General features: G+C 51.7%; 1 protein-coding gene across 1 annotated transcript; it reads left to right on the forward strand.

Annotated features, from left to right (window-relative positions):
• The first annotated feature begins 1,305 nt into the window (after positions 1-1,305).
• On the forward strand, positions 1,306-9,483 carry LOC104355552 (protein Wnt-11b). Its single transcript, XM_033001492.2, has 6 exons — positions 1,306-1,317; positions 1,720-1,823; positions 5,576-5,811; positions 6,264-6,541; positions 7,184-7,476; positions 8,238-9,483. Exons 1-6 carry the CDS (start codon positions 1,306-1,308, stop codon positions 8,410-8,412), a joined length of 1,098 nt encoding a protein of 365 aa, XP_032857383.1. The 3' UTR covers positions 8,413-9,483.
• Positions 9,484-15,181: the final 5,698 nt, after the last annotated feature.

Raw genomic sequence — 15,181 nt, forward strand, 5'->3', positions numbered from 1 at the left:
GCAGGAGCACGGTGAAAGCAGGTTCTTCAGGGACCCAAAGGGGAGATGGTGGCCCTTAAAAGGAAAACCACTGGCCAGAAGGTGGCAATATCCCCTCTCCTTTCTGGGCCTGACACTTCACAGAGCAGAGAAGGGGTCAGGCCCTTGTGCTGGGGATGGATCCATTTTGGTTTGGAAGCTCTAACCACACTCAGACCCCTCCCTTTGTATTGAACAGCTTGGGCAGTGGCAGGACAATGCTCCATGTCCCACCCAGGTGGTCGGGCATCTCTGATGTCCATCTCCTGAAGCTCAGCCTGCACCGGCCATCGTGGGTGCTGGTGTTGTGAATGCCACGGCACTTAAGGCCGGCGGAGAGGAGGGTGTTCAAGGGGGATGCAAAGTCCTGCCCTAGTGAGGAACAGCCCCAGGAATCAGTATATGCTGGGACCACCCCACTGGAAAGCAACTTCACCTAGAGAGCAACCCTAGACCCTCCTCCCCCTCCACCTGCACAGGGGTGGGCTTGCACTTTGCCCACCTTTGTGTCTCGCTCAGGAGAGATTAGGGCACTACTGACCTTCCTGACCATCTTGTCTGAAATCCTCTGTCGTAGGGTCTAGTTGTGCTGATGGTCACTTTTTCTTGGGCCGTGTGGGGCTGCTCCAGGCAGCTGATGAGATAACGTTAGAAATCACCCCAGAAGGATTAGCGTCTCCAACAGAGCCTGCATTCTCACAGCGACCTCGTCATCCCTCAGCAGAGATGTGGCACTGAGACACTTTGGAGCAACAACCAGCAAAGCAGCTGCAGACCAGCTGGATGAAGGACACCTCCTGCAAAGGAGTCCAGGGCAGAGTGACCGTAACTGGGAGAGGCTGGAAGCCACTGGAACCCCTCTGTCCCTCTGGCTGCAGCCCGAAGAAGGAGGTATCTGGTTAGACATGCCCAGCACACGGGATTGCCTTTGCTTGGCAATTCCTGCCTTGCATGTGCTTGGTGAACCACTGTCTTCCCTCTGCCCACTGAGAACAAGATGCCCAAAAAAGCACCCAGGCACCTCCCAACACTGACAAAAGCAGCTTTTCCTGGTCAGAAAATTCCTACTCACTCCAGAAGCTGTCCAGATTTCCCCACAATGTCCCCCCTCAGGGCCCAAGGCATTTCCCCACTCCCCAAGGCTGAAAAGGGAACTTGGAGAGAATACGATTGCATAACATCAAAATCCTTGGGGTTAGAGTGAAAGGAATGCTTGGGCTAGCACAAAGGAGAAGTGTGGACACTATCTGATTTTGTGTCAAGGTAAGAGAAAGATCTGCAACAGCCATGACTGGGAAGGTGAGATGTCAAAGAAATATCATGGATTTCCAGAGCGCAGTGAGTACCAATAGAACCAAACTGACTCAAGAAAGGTGAAAGCTGAATTATATTGCTGTTGTGAGACCAGTCTGACCTCGGTGTCTCACCAAAGACATCAGATAACTTCATGGCAAAGGACCCCAGCTTTACCCCAGGTGTTAAGGGTACTCACAGCACCAAGCCACTGGTCATACAGCAGGCCCCAGGCACCCCAGGGTGCTGTCACCCTGTCCCACACAGCACCAGAATTTGGGCCCAACAGTGGGTGCTGCCTCATGGGACTTTTCTACCTCCACCCTTGGGGTTCTGCGTTGCATAAAGCAAAATCCATCATGTCAGGGACTTAACAGGGACTACCTCTCATTGCAGAGCCCTTGGTAGAAGTGGACCAGGTTCAGAGATCAGGTTCATCTCTGCCACGTACCACCTGGAACTGGAGCCAGAGAGAGTTTGATCTTCCATGCAACGGCAGTACCAGCCCTCAGGTACCACTGGAGCAAAACAAACAGCAGCTTTCTTAAATAGCGGGGATGCTGGGGGAGACATTGGGCTGACAAGGGAGCAGCTGAGTTGGGCTGAAGATCCAGGGACTCGTAGAAAATGGAGAAAATTGTCTCCTGTCCTACATCACTGGTGAGTTCTGGCCCTTGGAGGGTGCACTGAGGCTGTCTCAAAGCTCAGGATCAGTGTGGGTAGTGGGTCTTTGCAGCAGATCATATGGGCTGTGTGAGCTGGGTAGTGGTGAGACCCTTCCCCACCAGTGTTGCCTGGCTCTTTCCATACAGCGTGATGCAGTTCCTACCCCCTTGCACATACTTGTGTCTCAAACTGGTTTGTGGATTTTGTCACAGGTACTCCAAGGCCAAGTGCAGTTCTCCGAGAGAGTTTTTTTCTCTTTCTGGGCATCACCTAATGATGACATTAAAAAAAAAAAAAAAAAAAAAAAAAGAGAATTACATTGTGGAAAAGGTCGAAGTGCTTGAATTGTGTCTGGAACCATAAAGAAGCCTAGAGAGTAGCAGATGCTCTAGAGGATCCCCAGGATGGGTGCCCTGTGCATGGATTAATTCTGCCCAGATGCCTGTGCTCAACCTCCCCACAGGCTGTGAGTTACCCATCCACAGCTGGGCATCACAAACTGCTCTAGCCACTGTCTGACTTGCCCTTACATCTTCCTCCGTGGGGCAATAATCAGGGCTGGAGAGAGCAGCAGCTGAGAAGGACCAGCCTTAATGCTTTATAGGTGCTGGAGGACTCCCTTGTACCCGATGCTTGGTCTGCAGTGTTTGGGAGCATCATGTGCTACAGGAGAGGGCATGCTCATTGCTTACCTTACTGTTTCAGCTTATCCCATAAAAATAGGCAGATTGTTGTTATTTTAATCAGCTTAGGCCTAATTTTAGTGACAGAAACCAAAATGTGTGGTTTGGTGTTTAGGGAATAGAGACTTGCGTTATCCCTTGTCCTTGCTAACAGGGACTCTGCTTTCCGCAGCCAGAAAAGCATTTCACACCCTGAAATACTCAAGGATAAATTTCTAAGTACCAGCTGCACTGAGAAAAGGCTCCTTTTGCCCTAAACCAGGGAGTCACAGCCCAATAGTGCTGATGTTCAGCCAGTGGCAATGCAGCCGGTGGGATGTCCAGAGCAGGGCAGGCTTCCAGCACTCCAAAGCAGAAACCCATGGATGGTGCTTGCTGGCCTCCGCATGCCCTCTGCAGAGACATCCCAGCTATGTGCCCTGATGAGCAGCTCAGCAAATTTGCTTTTATCCTGTATCTTTCCTACTCCTGCTGAAAAATCGTTCCTCAGCTGACAAGAGCTTGCTGTAACTTTGGAGCCCTTTGGTGTCCGTTCACAGGCATCACAGAAAGGAAGGTTAATGGGATCAGAGCCAGCTGGTTCCAGGAACACTGAATACAGCGGCTCTTTCTTTTCTCTCTGTCCTTTAATTAAGCCCCTTGTATCTCTGCTTGGGATTTGGGAGTGACCTCGGCGTTTTCCTAGCAGGACCCTTCCTCATGGGCCATTGCTCCAGCACAATGCACCTTGGCCTTTTCATCCCAAGGGAGTAGTTTGGGAAGGTCAGCAATTCAAGCTGTGTGTCCTAGTTTTAGGGCACATGATAGCAAGTCAAAGGGAGGTCATGAGGGGGTGCTAACCAACCACCCAGTTATATCCTGTAAAGGGAAAGCACCTTCCAGTGAGAAGGGAAGTTGCACAGTGAGGGAGAAAGTGAAAGCCCAATGTAGAGGTCTTCAGCCTGTGACTTTCCAAAAGAAGCTGGTCTCACCTGGACTTATCTCACAGATGTCACCTCCCACTGCAGGAGAATATCAGCCTACCTCATTCCTGCAGGTCTTCACAGCAGCAAGGTTGCACTTTAGGTTTTATACTTACAAAACAGAAAGATTCAGAAGAAAACACCTTGTCACAAGTACACACAAGCCACAGCAATGTCACGTCAAACCAGCCCCTGCCCAAGCAGGCACCATTTCCCTGGCTGCATCATTTCTGCCAGCTGTAATCTGGTCCCTGCAATGAAACGGGCACTTCTGCAGCTGATCCTTGTGCCCAGTGCTGGCTCACGGACACGCACATGGTCAGCCCTCAGCACCAGGCAAACTACCCTCTGGGCTATCTGTGAGACAGCCGGTGGACTTTAAGCTCATTTTCTTGGTCTGGAGAGGCAAATTGCTGTGGAAGCTGGTTATGCTGTTTTCAGGAGCCTGGAAATAGAAGTACACATCAAAGCATTAGTCCTGATCCAGAAAGCCCAGTGACAGAGTCAAAGCAAAGTCCTTTAGCTGACCCTCCTGCCCCTGTGTGCTTCGGGGTGCTGAAGGCAACAGAAAGCCCCATGCCAACTATGGACTCGGGTTTGAAGTGCTGACAAGCCAAAGACAGCCCCATGCTGAGTTAGATCCTGCTCTGACCACAAGTTTTCTAATGGGTGCATTCAGTTTTAGGGCTGTTTCTCAAGTTTGCATGGGAAGGGCTGTAGAGCGAAAGAAGCCTTTGCGCTGCAGCCCCCGCATCTTCCCACAGAAGGGAGAGGTTGCTTTAACCCGATTATTTTGAAATGTGCTTGTGGGCTGCAAGCTGAGAGCCCTTCCACATGTCCCCTTCTGCTCACCCTCTTTCTCTGCGGTTATGAAAACCCACTAGCAGATGTTGATGCCCTCACTGAGCGTGGGTCAGTAAGATGGTTTGTCTGCAAGAAAAGGAGCTGGGGCTGAAGGTCTGACGTTGGTGTCCAGGAGCAGGATTTCCCCACACTTGGTCGGCTTCAGCCCCAGCACAGCCTTTGGCTGGGTCCTCTCTCCAGGACGGGGAGACCAGTGTCTGCACCCTTGATTGACACGTATACATCTGGAGTCTTGGTTATTGCAGAATGCTGGGGGTCCTCAGGGGACTCTGAAGACAGAGGAAGCAGATGGCTGAGACTTTCACTCTTTCTGGGTCAAGGAAAATGTATTTTTTAAAGCTTCTTGGAAAGAAAATAAGGAAAAAAGCCAGAAATTGCTATCAGCCTGTGCCAACCCCATCTGTCCTTTACTTAATGTCCTCTCTTTCTGACTCCTGCCAGCCAGTTACAGGGAGGAGTTTTTACGTACTGCGCAGACACGTGTATTTGCTTTGCGATCTGCTGGCTCTCCTGAAAATGCCAAAGGTGTCGGGCCGTTGTGCACAGCATGTCTACGAAGGGGTATGGGGCAGCTGAGCACTTAGTGGGGTGCCATGCCAGACCTGATGGCCCCCAGCTCCCCATCGCGCAGAGCTGCTCCGTCAGCTGTTGGTCACCTCCCAGGTGCCGTTTCAGGGATGGTCGCTGCTAATTACAGCTGTATCCCCCCCCCCCAACCCCTCCACACGGCCCTAACCCGCTGTGAATGGCACCGAAACCGCCTTTGTTCCCCTCCCCGGGGGTGGTGGGGGAGGACCGCGCCGCCCCCGCCTATAAAAGGGGGCGGCAGCGCCGGGCGGCCCCAGCCCCGGTGCCGGTCCCACCGCTGGCCATGGGCCACCCCATCACCGCCGCGGCCGCGCTGCTCTGCCAGCTGGGGCTCTCCGCGGCCATCCAGTGGCTGTGAGTAGTGGCCCCAGGGGGGGGTGCACCCCCTTCCCCGGTGCCTCCTTTTGGGGGTCCCCCTCTCCAGCTGGGTCCCCACAGGGGTTCCCCGTGGCCACCCCTTCCACCCCCCCCACCCTGCTGACACCCATCCTCTCCCCACAGCGGGCTGCCGGAGAGTGGCAGCGGGGTGGCCTGGAACGAAAGCCACCACTGCCGGCTGCTCGCCGGGCTGGTGCCCGACCAGTTCCAGATGTGCCGCAGGAACCTGGAGGTCATGCACAGCATCGTCCGGGCCGCCTGCCAGACCAAGAGCGTCTGCCAGAAGACCTTTGCAGACATGAGGTGGAACTGCTCCTCCGTCCAACGTGCCCCCAGCTTTGGCCCTGACCTCCTGAAAGGTAAAGGATGTTTCATCCGCTGCGTTCATGTTCCTCTTTCTGGCCCACATTGCTTTCCAGGCAGACAGCACTTTAATATACAGCGCTGCTGTTCAGCTGATGGGTGTCAATTTTGCCTTAGATATATATTTTGGAGAAAACTTGATGCCATTACACTGGTGTTAATTCTGGGCAATTCGATCTGCAGGAGAGGACAGACAGTAACTTCCATTTCAAACAAAAACAGCTGCTAGAGGCTCCAAAAAAAAAAAGGGGGAAGAGGTGGGGTCACAAGCTGTATAATGACAGCTTAATATAATGGGTGGCACAGGTTAAAAATACAGTGCAAGAAAAAAGCTGGGCCTTGGTTTTATCCTGTTGCAAGAAAAAAACCCCTCATTTGCATTGTGAGAGCTTTGAGAGGAGTGCTTGGCTGGGCCAGGAGGAAGGACATCTCCCCCTCTTCTTCCCAGGAACCCGGGAATCCGCCTTTGTCTACGCCCTGGCTGCTGCCGCCGTCACACACTCCATCGCCCAAGCCTGCGCCTCAGGAGAGCTCCCTCTCTGCTCCTGTGGCTCCGTCCCCTTGGAGGTCCCGGGGCCAGACTTCAGATGGGGTGGCTGTGGGGACAACCTGCGCTACGGCCTCCAGCTTGGTGCTGCTTTTGCTGACAGTCCCTTAAAATCCAGCAAGCTGGGGACACAAGGGCTCAAGGCTATGAATCTGCATAACAATGCAGTGGGTCGGCAGGTGGGTACGGTGCCCACACAAATTGCTGCAGCCCCTCACACCTTACAGCACCCACGGGCAGAGGTGCCTAATGTAAGACGATAGACTCCAGCCAGGCTGTTGAGATGCTGTCAGGAGGCAACTAAATGGTTAAAACAAAGTTAAAGGTGTTTGCAGAGACATCCACCACTGCTACCCACCCCCCAAACATCTCTGCACCCTTTCCACAACTGGCACATGATATTTGCTGCTTCACACCAGTACTTCCAATACTTTTTCCCACACCTCTCATGGGAAGCAGAGGACGGTCCCACTCCGCTCCATCTGGGTTCCCCAGCCCTGCCCTGAAACTGTAGGGTTTTGTGCTTTCCTGCACTCATGTTCCCCAGGTGAGAACATGGCCATCCTGCAGCCATGCTGGCTGGGGCAGCCACCAGCCCCACTGCAAGCTCCAGCAGGGCTGAATTCCTCAAGGGTTAGGTTCTTATCACAAGCAGAATGAAGCAGGGCTGAGTCCTTGATTGTCCCATTATATTCATTTAATGGTGGTGGTAAGCAGCTGAGTTCTTGAAACTTCCCATGGATGCTCTTGCAAATCAATCCATAGTGTGGGTACTGGGGAAAAAGCAGAAGCAAATTCATCTGTTTTCCTGTCCTCTGCAGGTGCTGAGTGACTCCCTGGATACCAAGTGTAAATGCCATGGTGTTTCAGGCTCCTGTTCGGTGAAGACCTGTTGGAAGGGACTGCCAAACCTGGATGAAATTGCCTCTGACCTCAAGTCCAAGTACCTGGCAGCCATCAAGGTGACCCACCGGCTCATAGGGCCCAGGAAGCAGCTGATACCCAAAGAAACGGATGTCAGGCCAGTGAAAGGGACGGATCTGGTTTATCTCATCAACTCTCCTGACTACTGCATGCCAAATCGCCACCTGGGGTCTCTGGGGACACAGGACAGGTAAGTAACTGCTGCAAATATGCTCTAACTCAGCCTCTTAGTTCATGAGTGTCTAGTTTGAGAGTGTGCTCCAGGAAGCTGGTGTGGATGGGTGGTCCCCTGTTAGCTGGGGACATCGCAGAGACTGCTGAAAAATCTTTGCATCTTAAAGTCCCAAGGAGGGCAGGAAGACAGATGTTGTTTTTACAGAGTTATGCAGGTGTAAAGGCAAGGGAGAGCCCTCACAGAGTCCATCAGCTCCACTATCCAGGACAGGATCCACCCAATGCAGAGTCAGAAAGGGAAATACTGCTTCTCCCTGCAAGCCTTTGGGTGCTGCCTGCCGGTAACCAGAACAGTTCAGCAGTCCTTGGAGTCTGCGGTGCTTCCCAGATGTCTCCTTTCTGGAGCAATTGCAGGGGTGGTGGGTGGAAGCTTTTAGAGGGACAGAGAAGCCTTGTCTGAAGGCTGAGCCAGGGCTGCCCCAGGGCTGTGACTTGCAATCCCCGTTAGATTTAGCAGGAGCAGAAGTTCCTGGTCCTAGCCATCCGCCCTTCCTTCTCCATGGGAAGTTCCTGCCCCAGCATGACACAGAGGGTGCCCAACCTCAGCCCCAGCTGCTCAAACACTGTCACAGTAACATGAGCTGACATCAACCCCAGTTTGCAGGCAGACCAGTGCATCTTGCTGCCTCCTGCTATGGGCACGTAAGCTCTGGGCGGAGGCCATGTGTGGGCAGGTACGCTCCCACAGCCCCCGCTTGTGCATCCTCCTCTTGCCAGGCAGTGCAACAAGACCTCCGTGGGCAGCGACAGTTGCAACCTGATGTGCTGCGGCCGCGGCTACAACACCTACACGGAGGAGGTGGTGGAGAGGTGTCACTGCAAGTATCACTGGTGCTGCTACGTGGTGTGCAAGAAGTGTCGGCGGAAGGTGGAGAGATATGTCTGTAAATAACGCCAGCGGCATCACAGCAGGCGGGAGGACTCCTGTGCTGGTGTCCTCCGGGGCACAGCTGGAGACTGAACGCCAAACGCAGGGGATGCTCTGAGCTACGGCAAGAAGCGGGCTATGCAGGAAGCCTGGACTCTCGCATTACCACGGAAGACCTCAGGCTGAGTGATACCGGGAAGCCTAAGTCTGGAGGTCGACTTCTGCTCCATCTCCCCAGAGCAAGACAAAGGGCTGCCCTCCTGCAGCTGATCAGGAGTGTCCAACCCTCTGTCTCCAGCTGGGGACAAACCATTTATCACTCCACATGCACAGGCCCTTTTCTCCAGGGGTGAATGGGGACCCTGGGCTGCCATTGTCTCTTTGCAGGAGGTTTCTGACAGTGGCCTGAAAGCCAGGAGTGATGGATGGGAAGGGGGGTAGAGAGTTGCCCGCTGAGAGAAGGCTGCAGGGGAAGAAAGCTGCTTCAGGTGAGGGGGTCATGGGCAGCTCCTTTGGGGACAGGATTCTGCTGTGGGCTCACCCAACACCACTGAATGTTCCTCCTCAGGGGCAAATACTGGTCCAGAGCCCTTTGAAACATCTGAAATGGAGACCAGGCTTGAACATGGACAAAGTTATTGCTCCAGGAGACAGAACTCTTCAATCCTCCCCATGACCTGCATGGAGATTGCCGCTGCTCTCAGTGATGACTGATGATAGCAAACAGCTAGGGACAGGAGCGGTCCCGGTGGCTGCCGAAGCAGGGCAGCATAGCAAAACTGCACCAAGCAGCCTTGTATTAACAGGGCAGCCATGGCAGCACTGTAGCTTCTGCCCTCTGGGCTTGTGTTGAAGGTGGACACCCACTCAGCATATGCCATACACATGACTTGTCCTTCCTGCCCCTTCCTTTAGACCACTAAGGTCTTTAGTCCACTCCTTCCACCCCCTTAATACCAGTTGTGCTGGCACTCTGCCCTGGGGAGAGGACACAACTCTGGGGCCCTTGGGAAATAAGAATGAACCTTTAGTCTCTATACTTAGTGTAAGTGGGGTTCTGGTGTGTGTTTTTTAAAATAAATGTATTATACCGTACCTCTGTGTGACATGTTTCCTAGGTCAACCTCCTTCTTCCTTCTCAGCTGGCCACAGAGAAAGCGAGAACATATGTAAGGAAAGCATAAAGCTTTGTGCCCTACCCTCACACACAGTGGCGGACCACTTCAGTTTTAACTCTTTCTGATGCTCATTCGCCCAGGTTTGTCTTTAATTACAGATATCTGTCACCTTCAGGTACTGTGTACATATGGTAAAGCTGTTGGAAGGTTTCTATCGCCCGCTTCCTCAGGTCTCTGGCCAGCCAGCAAGGAATCCAGCTTCCTGGGAATCTGTGCTGGTGGCTGGAAACTGAGGCAGACCGGGATTGTTTTCTGATCCCTGTGAACGTGGGCTGCACTAGCCAAGCGTGTGTGTGTGAACAGCAAGGAGTCGGGAGCTGGGGTTGGCGGCTCTGATGGCCCCCAATTTCCCCTAGCAGGGAATCTGGCCAAGCACTTGCATGGGATAAGAGTCTCCTGGTCATGCAGCCTTTGGGGAGGAAGGATGAGTCTGAACAGACGGGTGCTGAGTAGAACCCACAGCACAAGAGGGACAGGTAAACGTGCCGGAAATCTGAGGGCAATTTCCCACAGCTCATACCACAATCTAGAGACTCTGGTGGCTTCGCGTGAGCCTTGCTTTATTTGTGGTTTGCACTGAATGGAGTTGGCCACATTCAGCCCCAAGTCCAGCTGTACAATTACTCATTTCCATATTCATTCAATCATTTTTAATAGCCTCTGCAGGGTCACGGAATCAATTCATGAGCTTTTATTGTAAACTGTCCCCTCCACTTAATGTGCTCCAGGTTTCTGTATTAACAGTGAATAAGAGCTGAGCGTCAAAGGTGGCTTGAGACAAGCCTGGGAGATGGAAGTTGAAATGCTCAGGGGTGAAGCATGTGCTCACACAGTTAACCAAGTGAGTTAACTACCATTATCAGTTGTTAATGTGCCATTGACTTGATCTGGCTGCTGACATCTAGCCTTCCCAGAGTCACAGTAAAGCCACAGCTGCAAGGCTTTCCTCACAGCTACCAAAGGCCAAAAAGCTATCTTTTAAAATGCAATTAGGGGTTAGTCACCAGCATTCCTCAAAAAAGGGAGTCTTCAGCTGCTAAGCTGCAAAATAGCTGCAGTTTCTGTGTCCAGAGCCAGGCTGAGCCAAGAGGTGATGCAGGTATTTAATTAGGAGGATTGCTTAAATACCTTCCCTATAGCCACCTCACTGTGCATGGTCAGATCAGAGGAAGGTGAAACTGGGAGGGGCTGTGAACTCTGCAGAGCATTGCAAAAGGAGCTGGTGAGAAAAAAACGGGAAGGATCTTGTGGAGTGAGAGATTCAGCCAGGAGGGTGGGAAATGTGATTTGCATTTGGTAACTACAAACACACATAGCCTGGGGTAGAGGAGAGGAGCTACAATAGCTAGGAATGCCCTGGGGAGATGTGATCCCCTCCTAGAGAGGTCCCATTTGAATTTCTGCCTGGGAAAAGACAGGGTCAAGTGCTAAATATGCAGAGTCCTCTCCTCCTCCTGCTCCTTGCAGCTTGACTGCAAGGCCAACAGGGAAGAGCTGGGAAAGGACTGGAGGGGTCAGTCAGCAGCGAGGACCTTGGGCTCCATTTGTGTCCTGCAGGAAATCGGAAAACACTGTAACGGAAGGGTGTAAAGGGTCAGGCTGACAGGAAGGATGACGGTGGAGAGGTGACAGTTAAGTGACAGTGCTCTGAGTAGGGGGGCATTGTAATCTGGGCCCACACCTGGATTTACCAGGTTTGTGAGATCTGGACTGGAACAGTCTCCTAGGGACCAAGAGCCAGAACAAGGCAATCTGCATCAGGTGATAGATCCAGAGGGAATAAATCCTGCGCTTGGCCCCAAGGGTTGAGGAGATCCATCTGACTGGATGCATTTTATCTTTCTAACCCTGCATGGGCAGAAAAGCCAGCAGAAAGATGCCAGGATCCCCCTTCACTCCACCTGGGCTAACACAAGCACCCTCTGAGGAAAAAGATGGAAAAACTTGGACCCTGACATCACCCTCCGGTGGCTTCCAGCACCAGCCAGTGCAACCCTCTGCCAGCGAAATCAGTGCAAGTGGACTTTTCTCTAACCCTCTACATCTTTGCTTCCACCCCAAACATCTCCAGCCCTGGCAGCTAGCCCTTCAGGACCTGAATAAACCTGGGCAAGGACAGTAGCAGTGTCCCTGAAACTGAGAGCATCTCTGTAACAATTGTGGCTTTGCAGCCCTTCAGACACTTCCTCACACATTTCTTTTGCCCCGCTTTCACAATCATCCTCTCCAGACTGTGGTAGGCTGCTGTCATTACCCTCTGCTTCATGAACCCTCGCCGGGCTCACTGCTAATGTGATGGATCTACCTCTTTGACTTTTCTGTCATTAGCCATTTTTCCCTATGTCTTGTGGCTTTTTGTTTATCTGTCTCTCTGGAAATGAGACTCCCTGGAGCTGAATTCTCCATGGCCATGGCAGAAGTCTTTCACTTTCTGGTGCTGTGAGATGACATGGGAGAGATGGCTCTGAAAATGGCTCACACATAGAACAAAACCATCCCTCTCCATCTCTCTCTATGAAATGTGGTGAGAACCAGGCACAGGGTTTGCTTTTAAAAGCCTCCTCTTGGTTACTGCCTGACTTTTAATTTCGGTTTGAAAGGAGTAACACTGGTATGAATGTGATCGTTCCCTGCTGGTTAGACTTGTGCAGACAATGAAGTCTGGAGAAAGACGAGTGATTTTCATGGAATCTTTTGACTTTGCTGCTAAAGTACTGATTTTTTTTTTTTTCCCTTTTATTTCTTTATTCATTGAGGGATGCTGCATAGCTTATTCCAGGAGGATAATATGAGCAAAGGCAACAAGCTGTTGGTAATCAAGTAGGCATCTGAGAGGAAGAATGACTCTGTATTCAAGAACATGTTGGGATATTTCTTCCCTACACCCCTGTATTTCAGCTCAGCCTGGACCATGGATCAGGACCTCCACCTGCTTTTTGCTTGGGCTCTTCACAAAGAAAGCTGAGCCAGAACAAGGAAAAGGTACAGGATGGGACTTCTGTCTGGGGGCTCAGCTGTTGATCAATGTCTGTACTGCTGTAAATATTTGGGGGATGTTGCTTTGACCTTTGTGATGGTTGGTGCCTACATTATCACACCACAAGACACAAACATGAGTAAACACTTGTATTTAAGGAAAAACCCTTGCATCTCTGTTCTCCTTTATTTCTGGGGTGTTCAGCAACATCATGATGCCTTAAGGCTGACAAATAATAATAGGGATTGTCCTTACGGGGATCTTCAGCTGAGGGACAGGGAGAAATCAACATAGGTGAGTAACAACCATGAGACCAGAGGGGGAACTAGGTTGCAGATGGAGGGCCCTTGGTCATAGCCTGAAGAGCAGTTGAGGCAATGGCTGTGTGAGGTTCAGAAGGGAAGCAGATATCCATCCCTTCTCCTAGGCTGGGCAAGCTGGCATCCCTTCCAGCTCTGGACCCCATGTTTCAGCAAGTTGCTCAATCAGAGTGTAAAATCCCCAGATACTGCAGATTTGTGGTATCCCCATCATGTCTGTGGGGGCCAGGAGGAGCGGGGTAGCTGCATTTCTGAGCACTCAGGTACCCCGTCACCAGCCCGTATTCCTCCCTCTCACTTACTTAAACTTGTCCAAGTTCAGTGTGCGCAGCATCTTGAAGACTGCTCACAATGGACTTTTTGAATCGCCTTTCTGCCAGTGCCGTGGCTGCCTTGCTGAATCACTAAATAGTAGTGTCTTCTCTTTGTGCATCCCTGGGGACACTGCCTCCAAGGTCTGTCAGAAAGTAAGTTAAAGCAGAGAGGGAGCTGCAGAACAGTCTCCTGTCCAGAGCAGAAGCCCATGAGCCACCCTGGGGCTGCCATCCAATGAGGCTTTTCCAGGAGCATCCTCCCACCAGCCCAGAACCAGGGTCATACGCATTTTGAGGACTTTCTCAGCTTGCATATGTGTCAGCTGTGACCACTGTGGATGGGCTGTGTGGTGGAGTAAGGAATTTCCAGTCATGCTCCAGCCTGGCTGAAGCAGAACTCATGTGCTGTAGGATGACATGCGGAAGTTCTAACACCTTCCAGGAAGACTGGGTGTACATGTAATGTGCTAGAGCTCCTGGGAAGCACTGGACAGGCCTTCTGGGTGTGCAGGGCCAGATGTTTTACACTTGTGTTAAATGCAATACACTGTGGTGGTAGGTTTTACTACCTGCATAATGGAAAGCACGTGGGCACGTTTCATGTCTGGAAATGGAAACGTAAGAACCCGCCAGAAGCTGAGGCTGATCCCTAGACAATGACTTTATTCTGAGAACCTGCTGCATGGAGACAGCTGGCAGAACTGGGGAGTGGAAGAGACCGATCCCTGGCTTGCCAAAGCTCCGGGAACTCCCCCTTTTCACATCCAGTGGGACTAAACACAGCTACTATTCCTGTAGTCTCCAGCTTGAGGCTCATTGTGGCATGAATAGGGACTTGCTGGGTAATTACGCCTTCCAAAGAATCATTTTTTTTTTCCTGGTATTGAGAACATTACCTCTGTAATTAGAAAGGGCAGCTTGAAAAACTATGTCCTGCCAGGCAGACCTCAGGCAGGAGAATAACATGTGCGGGTACGTGGGGTTTGCTACACTGGAGCTGAAGAGGAGAATGTGGGTGATTCTGGTCACTAACCCTTACTGATTTCATGCCTCTGTGGTGTAAACGAAACCTATTCTTGAGCAGCTGGGACAGCATATAAAAACAGGGGGCTGATTAACTTCTAGCAAGGAGATTCAGGAGCTTCCAACCAGCTAACCCCCTTGGCTCTTAGAGGCAAAGCCTTCTCCATCTCAAAGGAAACCGAGCCTCACAGGGATTTCCTATTCTCTTGGTCTAGCTTGCCTGGTGAGCTGGGATAATGTGCTGCTCAGGGCCTGTCCTGTGCTGCCCCTGACAACCCGGGTCACAACTGCCTCTCCCACCCCCACAGTTTAAAGGGGAGGGGAGTTGGGCTGAGATCCCATGCTCCACCATCAGCTTATTTACGATTACTTGGAAAGCAAGCCTAGGAACCTGCCTGGCTTGCTCCCAGAGGTGAAGGCCTCCAAGGAGAATGCCCTAAGGAGATGTTTGTTAAAGATTAAACAGAGATATCCTATAGAAAGGTGATCTGTGAACTGCTCAGAGAGTCTCTGGGTAGCACAAAAGATAATGCACTGGAGGAGTTCACTCTAGCAGTCTCTTTTGTGCTGATCCTTGCAAGTCCTGCTGAAATGTTGAATCTTGATGGTCACAGGAGGAGATGATGTGATAGATTTACTGGAGCTTTTAGCTAATATATATGAAGGAGTAAGGTGCTATACTGAGAGAGGTATTGCTCTGATGAAAGTGATCTGGTTGTAATTGCTGGGGATGCCAAAGCATCTTCTGCTAGTGCGGAACAAAGGGCTGTAGATTCCTGGCCCCATTCCACTTCCACTCATTATGCTAATTAGTTTCCCCACGTTGTTCCTCCCCTCCTGCCTGGCGTGCAGGAACACCAGGCAATGATGTCATCGACTCTTGATTTACCTCACACTACCATGCCTGCCCTTGCAGCTGGAGCGATGCTGTCACGGGGAGGGAGGGCGACAGGAGAGTGACAGCACTGGGGGGTACTGGGG

This window comes from Tyto alba, unplaced genomic scaffold, assembly GCF_018691265.1.
Source record: "Tyto alba isolate M040663 unplaced genomic scaffold, T.alba_DEE_v4.0 Super-Scaffold_5, whole genome shotgun sequence".
Lineage (NCBI taxonomy): Eukaryota > Metazoa > Chordata > Aves > Strigiformes > Tytonidae > Tyto > Tyto alba.

Excerpts from the sequence above, each read along its gene's own strand:
- LOC104355552 (XM_033001492.2), top strand. Across the intron at positions 1,824-5,575 it reads ACGGCAGTACCAGCCCTCAG|CGGGCTGCCGGAGAGTGGCA; the intron begins GTACCACTGGAG and ends CTCTCCCCACAG. Across the intron at positions 5,812-6,263 it reads TGGCCCTGACCTCCTGAAAG|GAACCCGGGAATCCGCCTTT; the intron begins GTAAAGGATGTT and ends TCTTCTTCCCAG.